Source organism: Trichomycterus rosablanca, chromosome 17 (genome assembly GCF_030014385.1).
Source record: "Trichomycterus rosablanca isolate fTriRos1 chromosome 17, fTriRos1.hap1, whole genome shotgun sequence".
Classification (NCBI taxonomy): Eukaryota; Metazoa; Chordata; class Actinopteri; order Siluriformes; family Trichomycteridae; genus Trichomycterus; species Trichomycterus rosablanca.
In genome coordinates this window covers 7,975,907-7,995,938 of record NC_086004.1, presented here as the reverse complement: position 1 = coordinate 7,995,938, position 20,032 = coordinate 7,975,907, and the positions used below count along the sequence as shown (strand labels likewise).

The 20,032-nt window shown below is 38.4% G+C and overlaps 1 protein-coding gene across 1 annotated transcript in view; it reads right to left on the bottom strand.

The window, feature by feature from the left end:
- LOC134331466 (A disintegrin and metalloproteinase with thrombospondin motifs 7) overlaps positions 1-20,032 on the bottom strand; it is a 61,772-nt gene that overhangs the window by 39,446 nt on the left and 2,294 nt on the right. The window contains exons 3-11 of the mRNA XM_063012900.1: positions 18,825-19,002; positions 18,139-18,326; positions 15,470-15,553; positions 14,472-14,596; positions 14,035-14,184; positions 11,602-11,745; positions 4,368-4,512; positions 1,324-1,416; positions 1,000-1,145 (exon numbers count right to left, since the gene is read on the bottom strand). Coding sequence (XP_062868970.1) covers positions 1,000-1,145; positions 1,324-1,416; positions 4,368-4,512; positions 11,602-11,745; positions 14,035-14,184; positions 14,472-14,596; positions 15,470-15,553; positions 18,139-18,326; positions 18,825-19,002 — 1,253 coding nt within the window. The remainder of the gene's footprint in view (positions 1-999; positions 1,146-1,323; positions 1,417-4,367; positions 4,513-11,601; positions 11,746-14,034; positions 14,185-14,471; positions 14,597-15,469; positions 15,554-18,138; positions 18,327-18,824; positions 19,003-20,032) is intronic.

Below are 20,032 nucleotides of genomic sequence, written 5' to 3'. Positions count from 1 at the left end.
GGCCCCCACACTGCAGATACGGTGGCCAATTAGGCTGCTGATGGCACCCAGACGACCGGTGGCAACAACGAGTTTCGAACTGAGGAGTTCAGAAACACGGGTGTGCTAATAGAATTTCCCTCTGCGCCACCTGGGCGCCTATTCTAAAGTTTATTGTTATTTAGCATGACATACAGCAACCTAGATCATTCTGTAACAAGGCCTTTTTACTGAGTTTAAAAATGAGTTTGTGAAATGTATGCTGATAGTGAACTAGTGAAATCTGATGTACAGTATATGAAACCTACCTAGTATCAAATTACAGGGCTTCTTATTATTCTTATTATTATTATTATTAATGGCGTAGGTTGCTTCTGTTAGACTTTCAAACCATGAACACCAAATACACTCTCTGGATTCAGACCAGCACAAGCTGTGTCCTTGATCCTTCATGCAGTTGGTTTAATAAGCGGCTATTGATTTACAGTGCATTAAATAGGTTAAAACGGTGCATTAGCATTGAGAACACTGGACATTAGCGCCAATGGTTACACTGCAGCTCAGATAGGAAATGGCGAAGATGCCAACAAGTCCAAGAACGTATAGGGTTATCATTTTAACAGTCAGTCAAGCCCTCTGGTGGTGGATAAGTGAACATCAGTTCTTACTCGCATCTAATCCTATCACTACTACAATAGTAAACTAATGTGGTTATTTGTGGTCTGTTTAATAGTAATTGCACACACACACATACACACACACAAACACTTGAGGTAGTGGGTTGTATTTTTATTCTGGTACCTACAGTAAGATATTGGTGGTGATATTTTGGCCTGGGAAATGATGACTGGCAAATAAATTTGGCCAAATTAATCCCAAGCTTCTATAAGGCTTTGCTATAGGTGGAATGGCAAATTGGATAACATGTCAACCATAGTAAAGTAGTGTTGAAAACAGCATGAAACCATTGCAAACCACCTGAATTAAACCCAGAAATATAAATAATTGTGACTCACGTACGCCGGATTGACACAGTCTCTGTGTGAGTGCTGCACTCCTGCATCGCAGGTCCTGGTGCAGGTGGTCCACTCGCTCCACTGCCCCCATCCACCATTCACTTTTTCCGGCTGATACCCCGCTGATACACACTCGCCCCTCAAACACCACTGAAATTATAGCAACACCACACACAGTCAGCCATAATAACACTAACCAGACAGAAAAAAAGAAACAAACTGGCACACAGCTGTCAGACATAGCAGTCTTTACACGTAATGAAGGAAAAATTGAAGTGGAGAGAAAACAGCTGGACTCAAGCTGGTGAAAGAAAACATAATGACCTACTTTGCCCTCGCCACATTTGGTGCCATCCACCGCTCCATCCAGCTTTGAATGACAGGTGGAATCTACAGTGCACCACAAAGTGCTGCAGACATTCTACACACATGGAAAAGTATTATTAGACATATTCTTTATTTGAGACGTTGAGACTAGCCAAGAAAGTATGTGGACACCTGGCCATGAGCTTGTCGTTCATTCCCTTCCGAAACAATAAGCATTATCAAAACTTCAATTAAGAAGTACCTGCCTAAAACCTCAGTTAAAAATTGAGAGCACAACTCCACACCAAACTGAAAGCACCTGACTAAGGACTCCAAAACTAATTAAGAGTGCCTGCCTAAAGACTCAACTAGGAATTAAGACAGCATGCCAAGAGTCAACTTGAAATAAGAAGTACCTGCTTGAAAACTCAACTTCAAATTTAGAGTGCCTAACTTAAGACTCAACACCAAACTGAGCGTGCCTGCTCAAAGACTTAACTTGTTATTGTGAGCGCCTGCTTAAAATCACAATGCCGAATTAAGAGAGCACCTCCTTTCCTTCTAAGACATCCTTAAACCAAGATATAATATTAATAAATATAAGATAATCTCAGCTCCCAGTCAGCTGGGTGCCCCCTAGCAGGCACAATTGGCAGTGCCAAAAACAGACAAAATTGGCCAATAGTCTGCAGGGTGAGAAAAAGCTTGACTAAAGTTAGTTGGAACTCAGGTTAGTTGGCCGAGGAGCCTGTACAGAAGTGGGGGAAGGCGGGGATCAGTGTGTGACTCACATGCAAATCCATAAAAATATAGGCAAATAAGAATGGGTTGTGGAATGAGCATGCGTCAGAGGGATCGTGTCTTAGGCAAATATACCCTTTTTAGATGCGATCAGAGACCCAGCAGCGGAAGACTAAATGACTACCAAATTGGGAGTAAAATGGAGAAAATGAATAAATTATATCATTTAAAAAATTCAACCTTAGGACACAAACTACTTCTATTATTTCAAATTTAATTTACCTCGTCTTCAGTAGATGAGTGCTGGTACTTATATACACACTACATTCTGTCTTCTCACAGGGCTGAGATAATAGTAAGTGCAGAGGTCTAAATGGATTTCAGAAATGAGGTCACGGGAGATAAACCCCACTGCTGGTTGTGACATTTCAGCAAGTAATTGGAAGACGTTTGTTGTATGCAAAAGGTGTAATCAGTGTAGGCTATCAGACATTCTGAAGGATCTGCAGTGTTTCAGAGCTCGCACCACAAAAATGCTGTATCAAATCTTTGTAAACAACAACTGACATCGGACGCCCTTCTGTTAGTATTTTTTCAATTAACAGATGCCCAGTAAACATTTTGTATTTACTGGTGTTTTCAGTGGGTCTGCCAGCCGACTGGTTAAACCTACTCTAGGCACCAATAACCAGGTTTATGACTTATCAATTATGTTTCCTTAATGACAACCTACATTTTCTACCAATCCAGTTTGGAAGTAATAACACAGTCCAGGTGTCGCTAAATCTATGCCTGTTTCCTAGTGAAAATGAGACTTTCTAAACTATATCATGCTGAGAACCATATGGTGGCTGTATAAGTGGATATGAACACTTCCTGTCCAGCAGAAGAGATGTGTGTGGTCTGAGCTTATTTCTTCCTTCTACAATCCTGGGAGCTGCCAAGTTTGCTAACTTTTATATCACTAAAGGCAAAAAGCAACCCTGTGCTACCTTATACATTGTTCCATGTGGTTTAGGTAACAAAACTGCTTCCATGTCACTAATGAGATTAAACTCAGGCTCTGCAAGCAGCAGGATATCTCAAATCATTTCAGTTTCACACAGTTCCTATCAAACATGGCAGGTGCTGAGAAATAAAGGTTTGCAGCCAATGGTAAACTGGGATATTATCAATAGATGACCCTGAGTGATAAATGAATATGTGCTTGCTTCTTTTTATAGTCCATTTAAAGAACTGGCTCACAGTCTGAGCTCAGTTTCACAGCATGTGCGACCTATAAGATGGTACAGATATAGCAGACTGTTTCAGTGAGTTTGAACCAAATCATACGCATACAGCTCCTTCCTTCAGATAAAAATACATCTTCAAGATGTGAATAAATCAAAAAACGAAACTTATAAGCTTGTTGTAATGCTGTAATGTCAATAGCTGTAGTCTATTTGAAAACAAACAATCCGTCCAATTATTTTTACACATTTTTGCTTTTTTGCCATATGCATGGTTACAATGTACATGCTAAAGAAAAGGTTTTTAAAAAACTAAAACGTTTCTTTTTCCTTTATTTAAACATGTTACTAAATTAATTAAAGAATGGCATATTCAGTATTCAGCCATAAATATCTTTTTTGCTCAGACTTTTTATTACATCAGTGTGATTGTATAAATCCCACACGCTTAAATGTGATTTCAAAAAACACAGTCGTGAATGCCCAGGTGGCACAGTGGGGTATTCCACTAGCACACCAGCACTGAGATTCTAAACTCCTCGGTTCGAAACTCGGCATTGCCACCAATCAGCTGGGCACCATTTAGTGGGCATAATTGGCTGTGCCTTCAGGGAGAGATACCAGGAAGGCACCTGTGCAAAGTACATGGGTGGAAAAGGGTTCCGTTAAGAACTGCACGTGGGGTGGAGGAGGCGTGAGCAGCAATATACCCTCCTAAACTGCAAAAAAAGTAGATCCCCAGCAGCGAAAGACAAACTGACTACACTAAATTGGGAGAAAATGAGGAAAAAAAATTTATATATATTATACATATTTATATATACATAACCCCAGTCGAATCAAAATGAGTTTTTCTTTTAACCTTTTTTATATGTTACAAAATAATATAAATGTAGGTTACATATCTACGTATGTAAAAGTACATAATTTTACGTGTAAAACATAAAATATATAATAAAACATAATGTGCTTTCAGATTCTGCAGATTTCAGAACTATTTGATTGTGAATAAAATTGCAACAATTAGTCCTGACATGAGTACAAGGTGCCTGAAGGTGTGTAGGTGTGAAAACTGGAGAGAAAATTGATGTCTTACATCCATGTCATCACAAAGGAGTGAGTTGGAGCCGTACTGGAGGCGGCACTGGTGGGCAGCGCTGTAAAGAATGCCAGGTGGCACAGACAGTGCGGGCAAGTCATTTTTGCCAGGAGGATCATCCAGACACCAGCCCCAACCGCGACTGTTAAACACAAACACATTCTTTTTTCCATCCATACAAATAACAGTATACTGTACATTGAAAGGAGTAGTACATGCAGTACACTAATAGAAACTGTGACTCATTATTAACAGCAGGTTATTGACTTACAGTTTGGTCATGTGATTAAATAAAAAGCCACTCATTTCAAGGTAAATAAAAGTTTATAGCTTCGTATTACCTTGCATGCGAGGTAATTCTTAGAATTCTTAGAAGAGAATAAATTCCTTTGATGTAACAAGAAAACACTAATAAATTACCTTTTCAAATATATTTTAAATGAATTAATGACTTTTTAATTTCACTAATTTAAAGTCTAGTTCCAGTTGAAAGAGAAATTACAAATAATGTAAATAAGTATTGAGGTCTATTACATTCTACTTTTTAAAGTAATTATCTTCTAATGCTACAAAAAAGTCATTCTGACAGGCCTAAGGTGACCAAAAATGTAATCTGAGGACTGGTAAGGCCATAGACGTTCACTGGACTCAATGTCATGTTTATATACCAGTTTAAGATGACCATTACAAGCTGGTTAATTGTGTTTGCAGAGTCTTCTTGTGGTATATTTTCATTCAATTGTATTCACATCACCATAATGCTTTTCATTTGTAGTTGAATATGCAACCACGTATTTTGTTTATTTTGTATTTTGTTTAGTTTGTGGCCTGTAGCAGTAAATACTGTTTGAGTAATTATTGTGTTGATTAGAATGATTACAATAGGGGATATATACTGCAAGGAAAGGCAATATTAGCTGATACGAAAATATAATTTATTGAGAGGTTCATGTTTACACCCCTAAGAGTACAAAAACAGCTGGAAAATGAATAATACAGAAGGTGAACAGTGAGCTGGATAAAGATCAGATCATCTGGAAAAGTTATACACAGATACAAAGAAAGCCAGATGAAAAGAGACACAGCAATAATTTCCAGGCCTACATATACTCTCTATGATGAAAAGTATGACACCACTCCTTATTATGGAGTTCGGGTGTTTCAGCTACACATACTGCTAACAGGTGTATTAAACCACTTATATAAATCAAAACAGTCTGACAGACAGATATATATAGAGATAGATAGCTAGATAGATAGATAGATCATCAATGACCTGCACAGACCCTAATCTTAACCCCAACATCCAATATCCAACATCAGACCTGACCTGATAAATGCTCTTTTAGCTAAATGGGCATGACATCACACAGATATAATCCAAATTCTGTGAAAAGCACCCCCAAAAGTGTGGACACAGTTATAGCTGCAATCGGGAGAACCAAACCCATACAGATACTGTTGATTTTTGAATAGAAACAGAGCTGATATTTGACAAATTGACTTGTTTGAAACGTAACATCCAATGACAGAGGCTGGGTGCTTTCATAAACTTGTAAGAAATTTGTTTGTCTTATATAGACAAATCCAATAAGTAGATGTGGTGTCCACAGATTTGGCATGTAGTGGCCATGCAGTGTGTTGGGAGTTCTGTTATCATCTCCAGTCCTCAGCAAAAGCTGACTGTTTGTAATTTATCTAGGCAGTTAGTGCCTACACTTTTGTCCTGTATGTCCCTAATCCAGCCAATGCTCATGTGTACAGTAACTCTAATTTATTAAAGCTTTTTTTCTACAAAAGCATATTGTGCTACATGCTGCACAAGTTTATCTGGGGGAGGGATGTTTCATTACAAATGCCAGAGCATGGGGGAAGATGTGGCCTGAAGCCAAGGGTCTGGGAAAGCCTTCAGACAGTCGCCTTCACTGGGAGAAAGATACTGAGAGACACATATTGAGTTGCAAAATAATTCAGCATGCAGCAACGTCTCCATAAACTCATTCAATCAATTATAGATACTGGCAGCCTGGGTAAAAAGGGTTATAACAAGGCATCTATGGTCAATTGGCTTAATCTCAAATGGATATGAAATAAATTGTATCCATATTTATGCCCAAGGTTTTAAAATAGAATGTTCATCAAGCTCATGTTGAGATGCTTTTGGCCATATGGTTTACCTTACAAAACACCAGTTAGAAATGAACACAGATGGACGGAAATTATACTCAGCTTTAAATGTTTTGGCACTGTTGTTAAAAGGTTTTTTTAAAGTAAAGAATATAAACCAAGGGATAAGAGCACTTTTTTTTCAGATCTAGGTGCCAATAACTGTGATATATGGTTTTGTAAAAAATTGGTTTTTAATCATTATAAATCATTATAAAGCAAACTCCATTGCTACTAGGTATAGAACATCAACTATATAAAAGAAAATAAATGCTTGAGCCCTGCCCTTAAACCCAATGAACAGCTTTAGTATGAAATGTAATACTGACGCCAACGAGGCCTTCTAGTTTAACAACAGTGCTTGACCTCCAAATGATTTGTTGACTGAATAGCCATAGATTTACACAAACTCACCCCAAAACTCACCCCAAAATCTTGCAAAAAGCCTTCAAAGATTGACGGTTGTTATATGGTCAACTCCATAGTGATGATCATGGTTTTAAAGTGGGATGTTAAACAAGCTTATGGTCCAGTGTCCATACTTTTTGGTTAAATCCAGCAAATATGAGCATGTAGTTTTATAACACAGTTACAAAATATATAATGATAGTATTTTTTTTTCTAATTTTGTAATTTGTAAAATCTATCTAGTCTCTACAGGTCTCTACAAAGATTCTGTGAAGCTTTATCATTCCAACTATTAAACTGTCACAATACACAGTTGCATTACGACTGATATCATATTCATGCAAGACGGAGGGGAGATTACATCCATACAACACTCTAAATAACAAGATCAGAGATTGTATGGACTACATCTGTGCCAATCAGAAAGTTTACCCACATCCTCCTTTCACTTTCCTACAATCATTTATGCATTCCGATTTATTAATCACTTCATATATCACTATTTAAATTAATGTATTGTTAATACAGAAAAATTCTATAAGTGTGTATGGGGGCATTATCATCATAATACAGGAAAAAATCATCAAGCAAGTATGCTTGCACCACAGTGTGTAGGATGGCTCGATGTTGGCTGTTTAACAGTATTTTTCATACACTGTGATCAGTTATAATACTGTGTATTTGCAGTTCAGGCACAGGCAATTATATTTAGGCAAAATGCAATTAGGCAAAAAGTGAATTGGCAAGTTTCTAATTAGCGATAACATGCTGTTGGCAACTAACAAAAAATAAATTTCCTGTGTAGCTGTCATTTTAATTCTCTTGTAGTCACTTTAAACAAAGGTCTTCATCATGTGTTATAAATATTCTAGCTATCAACACTTTTCCTGTTGTTTGTGGAACCTTTGCATGTTAAAACCGGACAAGTCACATAACCAGTATATCTTGGCTTTGAAAAGTAGTCTGACTTAGACCTGTATTTACATATAGCTTTGATGTATGTAGTAAAAAGGTACTGGTAATATCTGGAAATATCTGAAGATCACTGTGACAGTCTAAAATAATTTGGTGAAAGCAAGTGTATATAACCCTAAGAAGGGCTGGCTTGTTTAAATTCCTTCTGTCAGGAAGGTTATAAATACTTCTCACTCCACCATAAACCTTGATATTTACAAATAAAAACAAACAGATATAATAAGATCTAATTATGTTGTTTACTTAAAACCACAGAAGCCAAAATTCCATCCAACACACCTTTATGAAAGCACTTGTTAAAAATATGCCTCCCACGCATATGAACCACTCATCACTGATTCAGTTTAAAACAGAGTATTATCTTAACTCTTCAAGCTAAAATATATTTAATATGGTTTTGCTGACCTTATATCTGGTGCCACCCCATTTATTAGAATTATACAGTCTGGTTTAGTCCCGGTATACTGACCGCTGTGAAAACGCTCCCACAGGTATCACTCCACCCTAAACTTGGAGACACGCTGACCCCTGCTTAATGCATCCCAGCTGCTGGGTTACAGAAGACTGTCAGAAACATCAACGCATGCTGCTGTTTGGGAAATCTGAGCTGTTTGCACTGTCTTTGGCAGCAGAGGTAAGAGGCCAAAGGGAGGACAGGAAAACTTATCAAGTACTGTTTCAGACAATACCAGCTCAGTCTCAGACGAGTCCAGTGCAATATATTACTTGTCCTTTTTAACCCTTCAAAATAGCTTTCCAAACATGTGGGCGAGTTATAAAGTGATAGTTATGAAGCCCGGTGAAATTAGAACCGCATAACCAATAGAATATGATCAAGAACAGAAAGCAAACAGAAAAGTATTTACAGTGCTGTAAAAATGTGTCTGCTGCACTATTTTGCATTTTTGTTACAGATTCTCATTTTCTCAGATTCTCATTTAAATGTGCATTTAAACTATAAGACAAGGGGAACACTCTCACTCACGTTCTTAACCGCTTATCCAGTTGTGGTCAATGGGCACAAGGCACACAGTAACACCCTGGATGGGGTGCCAGTCCATTGCAGGGCAGACACACACACACACACACCCATTCACCTATAGGGCAATTCAGTGTCTCCAATTAACCTGACTGCATGTTTTTGGACTGTGGGGAAAAACTGGGGCTCCTGGAGGCAACTCACAAAGACACCGGGAGAACATGCAAACTGCACACAGAAAGGACCCGGATCGCCCTGCCTGAGGATCGAACCCAGGACCTTCTTGCTGTGAGGCGACAGTGCTACCCACCAAGCCACCCACAAGGCGAACCGAGACATTTAAAGTCTTTAGAATTATCTTTGCATTATTACAGGGAAGAGGTAACAAACACTTATATTACCCATGTAAAAAGCAATAAATTAATAACTGGTTGTTAAGTAGCAAGAAATGCAACTGATTGCTGCCAAAAACTAGAGATCAGCGTTCCAACCTTTAGTCCACAATAAAGGGCTTTCAGTATAAACTAACCACAATCCAATGGGGTTCAGGTAAGGACTGTGACTAGGCCACTCAAAAACTTCCTTTTATTTTAAAACTTTCTGCCTTTTAAGCCATGTGGACATAGACTTGATGTTGTGCTTTGAACCTAAGCTTTAGATCATGGGCTGATATAGAGAGCTGAATTAATTGTTTTGTTAATTATGATACAGCCTGTTATGTATCATAATTCCTGCCTGTTAGCTAAACTAAAATGTAAAAGGACCCATCTCTTTCAAAATGTTCTACACGGGTATCAGTCAGTCTGGGTTCTTTTGTGACATGGTTGTCAATGTACCCTTGAAGGAATTTTGATGGGTCTGCCATTTCTGGGAGGATCTGCCACTGTTTCAGCTGTTTCCCATTTGGAGATAATGACTCTCACACTTAATTGCAAATCCATGTGTCAGCCAATTTATTATTTCCTTAACTGCCCCTCCCCAGCAAAAAGCCAGGAATGAGTCAGTTTGGTTGTGTAAGCTTTGTGGAGGTTTTAAAACGTCAAAGTTGGGTTGTGTTTTAACAAGAGTTTAACATAAAATGATATCTGGCAACTACAGCTGAGTAGTACTCATGAAGCCAGGTAAACAGTAGTATACATAAGTCAGTAGCAAAGGATTGGGTAACATGAGGAAAAAGGGAAAATAGCTGTTGGTGTGAATTTAGGGTTATTAATTTATTCATTTTCTAACTGTAGTAAATCAGCCTATGACACCCTCTGCCACCAGCAGAGGGAAATGCAATCAGCAAGCAGTTACTTTAGGCAAACTACATGTACCTGGGGCTCATCATTGCTGATGCACTGCAGCTGAACTCAATGCTATATGAGTTCGGCTTAGTGCTGAGTCTTTGCATTGTGAAAGCTCTTTAAAACAGAAAGGTCAGTTCTGAAACTAAAAAGTAAATATAAAAAGCACTGAAGCTTTAAAAAAAAAAATCCTCCTCCCAAGCCCCTTTTGTTTATATTTAGGTTTGAGGAGGAAGCTTTGGTTTGTAATTAATAGAATAGAATAAAAAGCCTTATTCACATATACATACATGTAGAGTACAATGAAATTCTTTCTTCACATATCCCAGCTTGTTTGGAAGCTGGGGTCAGAGTGCAGGGTCAGCCATGGTACGGTGCCCCTAGAACAGAGAGGGTTAAGGGCCTTGCTCAAGGGCCCAACAGTGGCTGTATGGCAGAGTTGGGATTCAAACTCTCAACCTTTCAGATGATAGCCCAAAGCTCTACCCACTAGGCTACCACTCTGCCTATTTGTAATTGAGTCGCAGCACATTGGTGGATCAAGTAGGCGGCGTGTGGTACTTGATCACAGTTTCACTTAGTGCTTTGCCGCCTTTAGCTTATAGATCATTTATATGCTTGATTTTTTTCCTCACTAAATGATCAGTGTTTTACGAGAAACTGTTTTTTTTTCAGAGTTTACATTTTAACCTATTTTGTTTTATTTTCTCCTGGGTTTCCCAGATAGCTCAGGCTATAGAGTGGCAATCTTTAGAAGTTATGGCAGTGGTTAGGCTACTGGATTAGTAATCAAACGACTGCCTGTTTCAGCCCCACCACCGCCAATTTGCCACAGCTGGGACCCTAAAGCACTGTCATTCAGAATTGTAAGTTGCTTGGGACAAAAATGTCTGCTAAACCTCAGATGCCTGCCATTAGTGTGGCTGATATTTGTTCTCTTTGGCTACTCTTTTGTTCCAATTCTGTTCAGCCACTGTACTTTGGTCCAAAATGTTCAGGTGGAGAGTCTGCTGTGGCAGCCCCTTCCCCCTCCAAATCAGACTAATCATATGAAGTGCCATCTTCTCTGGTCTGAGAACATAATACAGTTCATCTCTAAATCATGCTTTTGCACCGACAGTACTTTCTAAAATGACTAGGCCTAAAATAAATCCACAAAAACACTTTTCAGCCCCTTACAATGAACTCCACAATAGAATTCTTTCTCCTAAATTGTACAGAATCAAATAAATAAAAGGAGTGAAATAACTTTCTGTGGCAATTCTGTGGCATTCTGTGCACAAGTCACAATTCAGAGACCTGTAATCAGGCCATCACTTACCGACATTTTGCACCACAGCAGAAACACAGTGGAAAAACTGACCAATAACTCAAAACATAGGACATTTTAAAAGAAATAAAGCAATTTGACCCTTACTCCAGAAAACGGGTGATGTACTGGCGACTGCAGCGAGACCAGTTTGGTGGTGAGGTTCCATACAGAATCTGAGGAGACATCACAAACGGTCTCTTCCCGATCGGCTCACAGTCGTTTCCGTTGCCATCGTGTTCAATTCCAAAGCTGCATCAGAAAAAAATCAAAGAATTATTTTGACTGTACATACGTTATTTCAAATAGTCTGGAGCAGGTGTCATTTTAGCAGGCACTATGAACAAACCTGACTTGTTTATGTTTGACTGAGTTTAGACAAAAGTAACAAGCTGACTTGTCACATGTAAAGGCACCACATAATAGTAGTGGACTTCTATTTGTTTCCTGTATTCCTTCCTTTTTCTGCCAAATGTAGTCATTTCAATTCCCCTAAACTGTCCCCGATTTCATGACAGCTGCACAATTAAAAAGGTGTGGGATACCATGTTTTTTCTATAAAGCCAGCTAATGCAAGACTGCTATTTGAAATAGACTTATTGTGAAATAATTCAGAAAATCTAGTGAAATCCCAGTCAGTCCAAGGTCAGCAACCAGTGCTGAATGTGTGTGACATTCAAGCCCTCAAATGGTTCTGCATTAGAAACCATCATCCTACTGTGATAACATAGCTTGAGAGACAATCCTTTCAGACAATCCGCCACTGCGTCATAAAATGCAACCTGAAATATTAGAATATATTTAATTCATTCTGCAGCATTCTGTATATAAATACAAATTTTTTAATGCATTTTCTCCCTTTTTCTGCCGCGCATCCAATTTTTACACAATTGCGTTATGCTTCCTCTCTACTGGTGCTGACCCCTGCCCCGATTTAAGAAGAGCGAACTGACACACGCCCCCTCCGACACGTGTGCAGTAGCCAACTACTTTGAACTTTGTGCACGGAGAGCCACACCCTGATCAGCATTATTCCTCTACTATGTGTAGACGCCATCAATCAGCCAGCAGAGGTTGTAATTGCATCAGTTATGAGGTCCCTATCCGGCTCCCTCCCTGAATGAACAACAGCCAAACTTTGTTCATATAGCCACCCAGCCCAGCCAGATGGAAGAGCTGAGATTCGTTACCATGTATTCGAAATCCCAGCTCTGGTGTGCTAGCATATTTTGCAGTTTACCGCCACCTGAGCGGCTAAATACAACATTTTTATACAACATTTTATTTAGATAAGCATTCGTATAAATATTCATATATATGCAGTATACCTGTATATATTTATACTTATGTATGCATATACACACGTATTCACACGTCTTATAGCTTACAGCTCTTTATCATTCTCTATTCTATAATCTTATTCTGCTCATTGTTTTTGTATTATATTTTCCTTTGGTTAAATACTTGTTAACAGACTGTGTGCTGTCTGGTTAAATGTCATACATGTGTACTCTCACATGTGTACATCTCAGATGGACCTCAAGACAGTGGAAACATGCTCTGTAGTCAGATGAGCCCCCACTTTAACTTGATTTTGGGAAAAACAGATGTTAAGTCCTCTGTGCGAAACACATGTAAAGCTGTTGTTTTCAGTGTATACTCAGGGTCAATATTTGTTCCTCCAATACTCATCCAAACCAAAGAAATTGTGACAATGAGGAGAAATCCTATCTGACCTTGCCTAAGACACAGCCAATTGTGCCTGTTAAGCATGAGGTGGCATTGTTGAGACTCAAACCAAATAAAAGATCCACCTCCTTACTAAGCACTTAACCTGAAAACTAAAATGCACTTTCTAACCTTTTGTAGCATCTTATTTATAAAAAAAACAAACAAAAAAAAAACAACAACTTTGTTCCAACAGGGTTTCAGCAGATTTTTATCCTTGGACTGTTGTTGACTAAAACTAGAGTAGGGAAATGTTTACTGTGGAAGCACTTCTCATGCTGAAAATGTAAATGTAAACACAAAAGCTCATGATGTGCTTGTGCACTGGGACTGCTGGGCCACAAGTTCTCTAAGTATAAAATAAAAAACCTAATAAATTTTATTCTCCTCATTTTCATCAACTGTTTTACCCTGGTGACACAACGGCATGTTCGGTTCCACTTGGAAACACTGGGTGCAAGGCAGGAATATTCTAGACGGCATTAATCCATTGCAAGGCACCAGCCACCTCTCCCTCTCTCCCCCTCACCCACTTACATTTTCAGCCACGTCTCCCCCTCCCCTCCCAGATATATGCAATCATGTCTGTATAGACGCCTCAGCATGGTATCGACTGCTCCAATTAAGGTAGCATCATAAGACTTTTTTTTTAATCATTTGTACTAATTTCTTTATCTAGATTAGGGTCATACTGGGTCCAGGACAAGCCAAAAAGCACTGGGGACAGGGCAAAGAATACAGCCTGTACAGGGCACCAGTGCGTTGCAGCAACACACACATGGAATACAAATAAGAAAACCCAAAAAATCTTACTTGTGTCCCAGCTCGTGTGCTACGGTGAAAGCCAGCGGCAGTCCTGTATCCTCATTAATGCTGCAGCTGCGATGAGGCTGACACATGCCGGCCACATGAGAGAGACCAAGTGTCTCACACGGCTTGTTGGTCGCAGCACAGATGTCTTTCCTGTAACAGAAAGCAGTGTTCCTCATGTCTACATTAGGTACAAATGCTGCTGTTGTGCCAAACTACTCACAGAGCTCATCTGACCTTCTGCACGTTTCAATCTCCAAACACTAAAGAGTCTAGATTTTTTTCCACTTCAATAATTACTTTGCATAGCAGGTGCCCACAGCTCTTCAGCTCACACTTTTGCAAAGAGAAAACTGACTACATACATCATACAGAAGTGTCATACAGAGGTTTTTTCTAACTATTAAAATGATTTTAAAAAATATTTAAATCATCTGTACCTTGTAAGTAGGACAGCCACATCATGATGAACTAAATGGTCATCTCCTTTCATATTAATGCCCTTTTGCCATTTGCAGAAGCTGTTTAGGCTGTTGTCAGCATGGTGAGTGATCTTCAAGTCCTCCTGATTGCATCAGTAGCCAGAAAGCAAAAAAAAACATGTCGTAAATCATAGTAGAAGAAAGCATTTCCAAGAAATAGAACCAACAGTAGAGCAATAGTAGACACAATCACTATTTTGAAATTCTAAATGCAAGCCCCACTTCTGGAAAAAGTTGGGACATTTTGAAAATGTCCTGGGTCATTTGGGACATTTTGTAATTGCCTTGATGGCAGCATTTGTCTTTTTAAAAACACAATATATGCCTCCACTTCAATGTTACCCTTACACAAATGCGAGTCAACTATGTTGTGGGTACTGATTCACCCCCATACCATGACATCAATCTGGATGGTCCTTTTCGTCTTTGGCAAGGAGAACTCAACATCCATTTTTTTTTCCATAAATAAGCAGAAATGTGGACTCATCTGACCACAGCACACATTTCCACTGTCTTTCAGGTCTATCTTAGATGAGTTTGGGCACAAAGAACTTGGCAACATACATAGAAGTAATGTATGGCTTTCTCTTTGCATATCAGGTTGCCTTTTTAGAGCAGCGGAGGACTAGTGTGTGGACTAGGGTGTTAAGTGACACTAGTACTGAGCTAATGTGGCTATATTCATTACAGTAGCCGGATTAGTAGACAGTTCTTATGCAATGCTGTCTGAGAGCTTGAAGGTCATGCACATTCAATAGTGGTTTCCGGCACTGCTCCACACAGACAGTTAAATAAAGGTTTAGGAGAACAAACAAATCAAATATTCTTGTTTTTATTGCATTTTTCAATGTGTCCCAACATTTCCAGAAATTGAGTTTTATAACAATTTATAGTAATTTAAATAATAATAAAATGGTCATGCATGTGTTAACAATTTCTACATTGGTCTGACTTACCTCTTCCTCTTCTAGCAGAATGAGACGTACAACTACAATGTTAATGGAATTTCCAATGCTGGCATCACGAAACAATCCTGCAACCTGCCAAAAGTAGAATTTACATATTTGCATATATTAATCATACAATGAAACACTATATGACTTTCCTAAAAAAAAGTTGCACCAAATTATGCCTAAAAATCTGAAAAAAGCCACTTAATGACTGACAGAAAAACAGTTTTCACTATATGGCGAAGTGTAGCTGGATATCTGACAATCCCATTACAGAACTAAACTATCAGGCAGTTCGGGCAGTGATGCTGGACAAGAGGGCCTGACTCAGTATTTCAATTCCTCCCAAGGATGCTGAATAGGAATAAGGTCTGGCCACAGGTTTTCCTTCACAAAAAAAAACCAATGTATTTTTTAAAGAAAACCTGTTATAATGACATGTGAAAACTCAACAACAAAAACTCATGAAATACTGTAGACAAACTGGCTGGACAATCTGAAAATCAATAAAGGTTAGGAAGTTTATGTCTCCTGCTAATCGATATCAGGAGGGGACTGGCGTCATTAAGACCGTGATTTTAAATCAGACCCTGATCAGATATTAACAGCGTGATTTTGGGAATTTGTAAAAATGTGTGCCTAAATAACCATTTCCTGTTGATTCTGCAACATTTTATATAATAAACTCCAGGCTGACACTAGAAAAACAAGAAATACTAAAACTCAGTAGAATCTTTTAAACTCTTGCAAACTCTTAATAGAAAGTAGATGCTTACTCATTATAACTCATGAACTAATTATCAATGCATTGTCCTCATCCCTAAAAATGATAAAATTTTGGCATTTTTTATGTTTAACTGACGTACATAAGAAATCTCTTATGTAATGGTGATATATAATTAATTTAGACTAGCTTTTTTCCAAAGGCATTCCAAGCTGGGAGGAGAGGAGGGGTTTTAGTGCCAAAGATAAAGCATTTAGCTAAGGACTAAAAAGAGGAGTGAGGTTTGTAGTCTGTTCATTTATTATAGATTAACTGTCACTATTCCACATAATTACTAAGCCTAGAAGAGCTTTTAGCTTTCCTGATACCCTAACTGGCTTACTTAGAACACTATCTATAGCTCCCATACATTACACAAGTTGTTGAAAACCCTCCTTTAAAAATGTTGTCTGTGTTGATGTGATTGCATCACTTAACTGCAATTTTCAGTTTAAAGATGTCACATTGATGATAAAGCTTGCCATTATAAGATGGAAAACTTTGGCCATAAAAGGAAGCAAATGCTCAGTAAAATGTTTTGAATAAGCTGTGGAAGTCAAAAGATTCCAGATTGGTATTGAGGGGTGCAATGTATGCCCGGTTAACGTCCCCTAGATTCCTAAACCACCATGACCATCCTGAACTGTCACTGCAAGGCAGGTTGGGTCTATAAATTCATGATGTTTATGGTAACTAATAACCCAACAATCTACACGCTGAGGCAGAAATTTAGGAAGATTTATCATGCTAGGCAATGTTCCCTCCAATTTAAGCAAAACCTGTGCTTCTGTTCTACATTAACATTAAATTGCTACATGTATATTGTAGATATAAAAAATACCTAACAAAAATACAAACAATAAATAAAAACTATTAATATTAACAGACATTTTTATTCCAATCATTGTCACAAAAACAACAATTGTAGAAACCATTTAGATTCCAAGGCTGTCATGACATACATGTCCCTTATATGTTTTTGCAAACCTTTGACTTCAGCTATAGCAGTGATATGGAAACTACTTGTCAATCTGAACACAGATACAAATTTATATGGAAAACTCTATGATAAAAAGATGACATTAAGCAAAAACGGAAGAGGGATCATGAAAAACTAAGGAAAAAGAACATTTCCTCTTCCCCTCATCCTCTTCCATGAGTCAGTAATGGAAATGTTACTTTTGCTTTTACATGACCTTCAGTAGCAGAACTTAGGAAATGCACTTCTAGTGTCTTTGGAAAATGTTTCTAAGGGCAGGCCCTGCAGCTGCATTGCAAAGCTGTGTTGCTTCAGAGTGTAAGGCGGCCTTAAGGAGAGAAAAAGAGCAAGGACTTACATCACTCTAAACAATAGAAAGATAATGACTAAACAACCCCCAGTCAGGTCTTAAAATAAAAAACAGGATGTGAAGGTTGTAATTTATAGGAGAATTACACCTTATGAATGGCATTATTGATCCCACTGGAGTCTGTAGAAAGTACTGGTCGCATAATACTGTACATAACACACATAATACACATAATACAAGCACCCTAGATTTGGATGCATTACCAGCATGCATAACACACTCCCTTACTTAATACATAGAAACATGGTCCACACTTCTATACTATTTACACAGAGATATGGTCCAAACTTCCATACTACCATACATTAATATTCTACATGACTGCATCATTTAGCCACTGTCAGGCACGTTATGGCTCAGCTGATAAAACTGCTGAGAACTGAAGCCCTAAACAAAAAAAGAAAACTATATAAATTAAGAAAGTATTTAAAAAAACGTAGTTCAAGAATAGAGCAGTCTAGCCCAAGATCTAAATTTTAATTCGGGATACAATGTAATTTATTATGTACAAAAACCACAAACTACAAATTAGAAACCACAAAGCCCACAAGGGTTATACTTACAATGTTCATGACTGCCAGAATATAGCTTTCCACCCCATTCCTGCCATGGTACTCCACCATTTTTGGGTCAGCTACCACTAAAGTCTCCACCCATTTCTCCCTGCTGATTGAGCGTTGTCTTCTCCGCTGGTGGCGTTTCTCCCAGCGCTCTCGCTGCCTCTCAGAGCGGTGTGATCCTCCTGAACCATCTACCAAAATGAACATGGCAGTTATGTTGTATGTAAATATAAATTTTTAATTCAAACACAAATCTATACATAATTTGATAGGAATTTGGAACTATGTAATAGTTGAAGGTACTACATGAAGGATGTATGTGGTTACAATTTTAACATATTCTTTAACAAAAAGAAATGCTTAATCGTTGCCACATTTTTGTTTTGAGGATGCTTATCTGTTGATTGTTTACCTATGATTTATGCCAAAGTATTTATTATTCCATACCTAACCATTTATAACCAGTACTTGCCAATAATGTGCCAGAACAGCAGAGTGGCATGACATTGATTGACTGTTTTTGTGCACATTGTAAAAGCACTCGATCTGGTGTTTAATTCATTGATAAAGTCTTAAATCAGGTGTTAAATCAGCAAACTTTTCAACACCATATATGAAGATTAAGCTCCAAATCATACAATTACCACTGCTCTAAAGTTCTAGAAAAGAAAAGGGTTATGGTCTTTCACCTTTGACTCCGCAGGTCCCATTGACTGTGTTCCCCTCAAACAAAGGCTGCACCAGCTGGCTGTTGCCCTGAGTAGTATGTCGCTTAAAGATGACATGAGCTTGCGGCTCGTATTCCCCGTGTGTTTGCTCCGCTGGCCTGATGAAGAATTCCTCCTCAGCAAGTTTAAACAGCCCTGTCTACAAAGTATGTTAATAGGTTGACACTAATTACAAGTCACCAGTGACACTAATTGTAAGCATCATAAATCAATGATTAATAATCACTGTTTGAATTTTCATGCTATATAAAGCATGTAAAAATAAGAAAAAAAGATAAAGGTCTGTTTCTATTCAAAGATTCATTATTAACTGGGAACCCAGTAACAAACATTATTAACAGACATTGGCAATAGACAGAACTGTTAGAACTGATAGAACATCCATTAAATATTTACTGTTTCCCTAGGCAGTCTAGTTAAGTTCTTTTTTTTTTTTTAATTGAATGATGTCTGAGCTGTTCTTTTTTGTCTTCTACCAATTTTTACACGACTCAGGAAATCAGTCAGGGCAATCTGACTTTACCAGCCATTTCCAGCTGGTCCTTTGTCTTCTGTATGTTGTGAAGTGAATCATCATACAGCGCATCCCGGGGCCATCTCTGCCAAGGATAAACGTGTGCCCCCATATTTAATCTTGGGGATTAAGGATTTGTCTGAGCAGTCAATCTTCTTCCATTGCTAGAACGTACAGTTCTGATGCCTGTGTGACCACTGTAGGCACTTTTGATGGTGGACAGGAGTTTGCATGGGAACTTTGACTTGCCTTTGACTGCACAGTTCCATATACAGATGGGGATTGTAGCACTTTTGTTGGTTCATACCAGATCTCATAGCCCTGGCATCAATGATTTTTGGCCACTCATCAACCTGTCGGAGGTTTGTAGCTTTATTTTACTCAGACCACTGCTGGTGGGTACCTTGCTGTCTGAAGATGTCGTCTGGCCATAACAATTTGGCCCTTATTTTAGTTACTTAGGTCTTTATGCTGACAATAGCTGCTGCATTTAACAAGTATTCTATGCATAACTAACATAAGCCCAACATTTAATATAACTCTGACCATGACATGCACAAATGTTATGAATTATTTATTGTCGTCCACATTTTTGGGGAGGTGGGCCTAATGTGTTGGCTGATCAGTGTAAGTTGTACAAAATTATGTCTGTTAC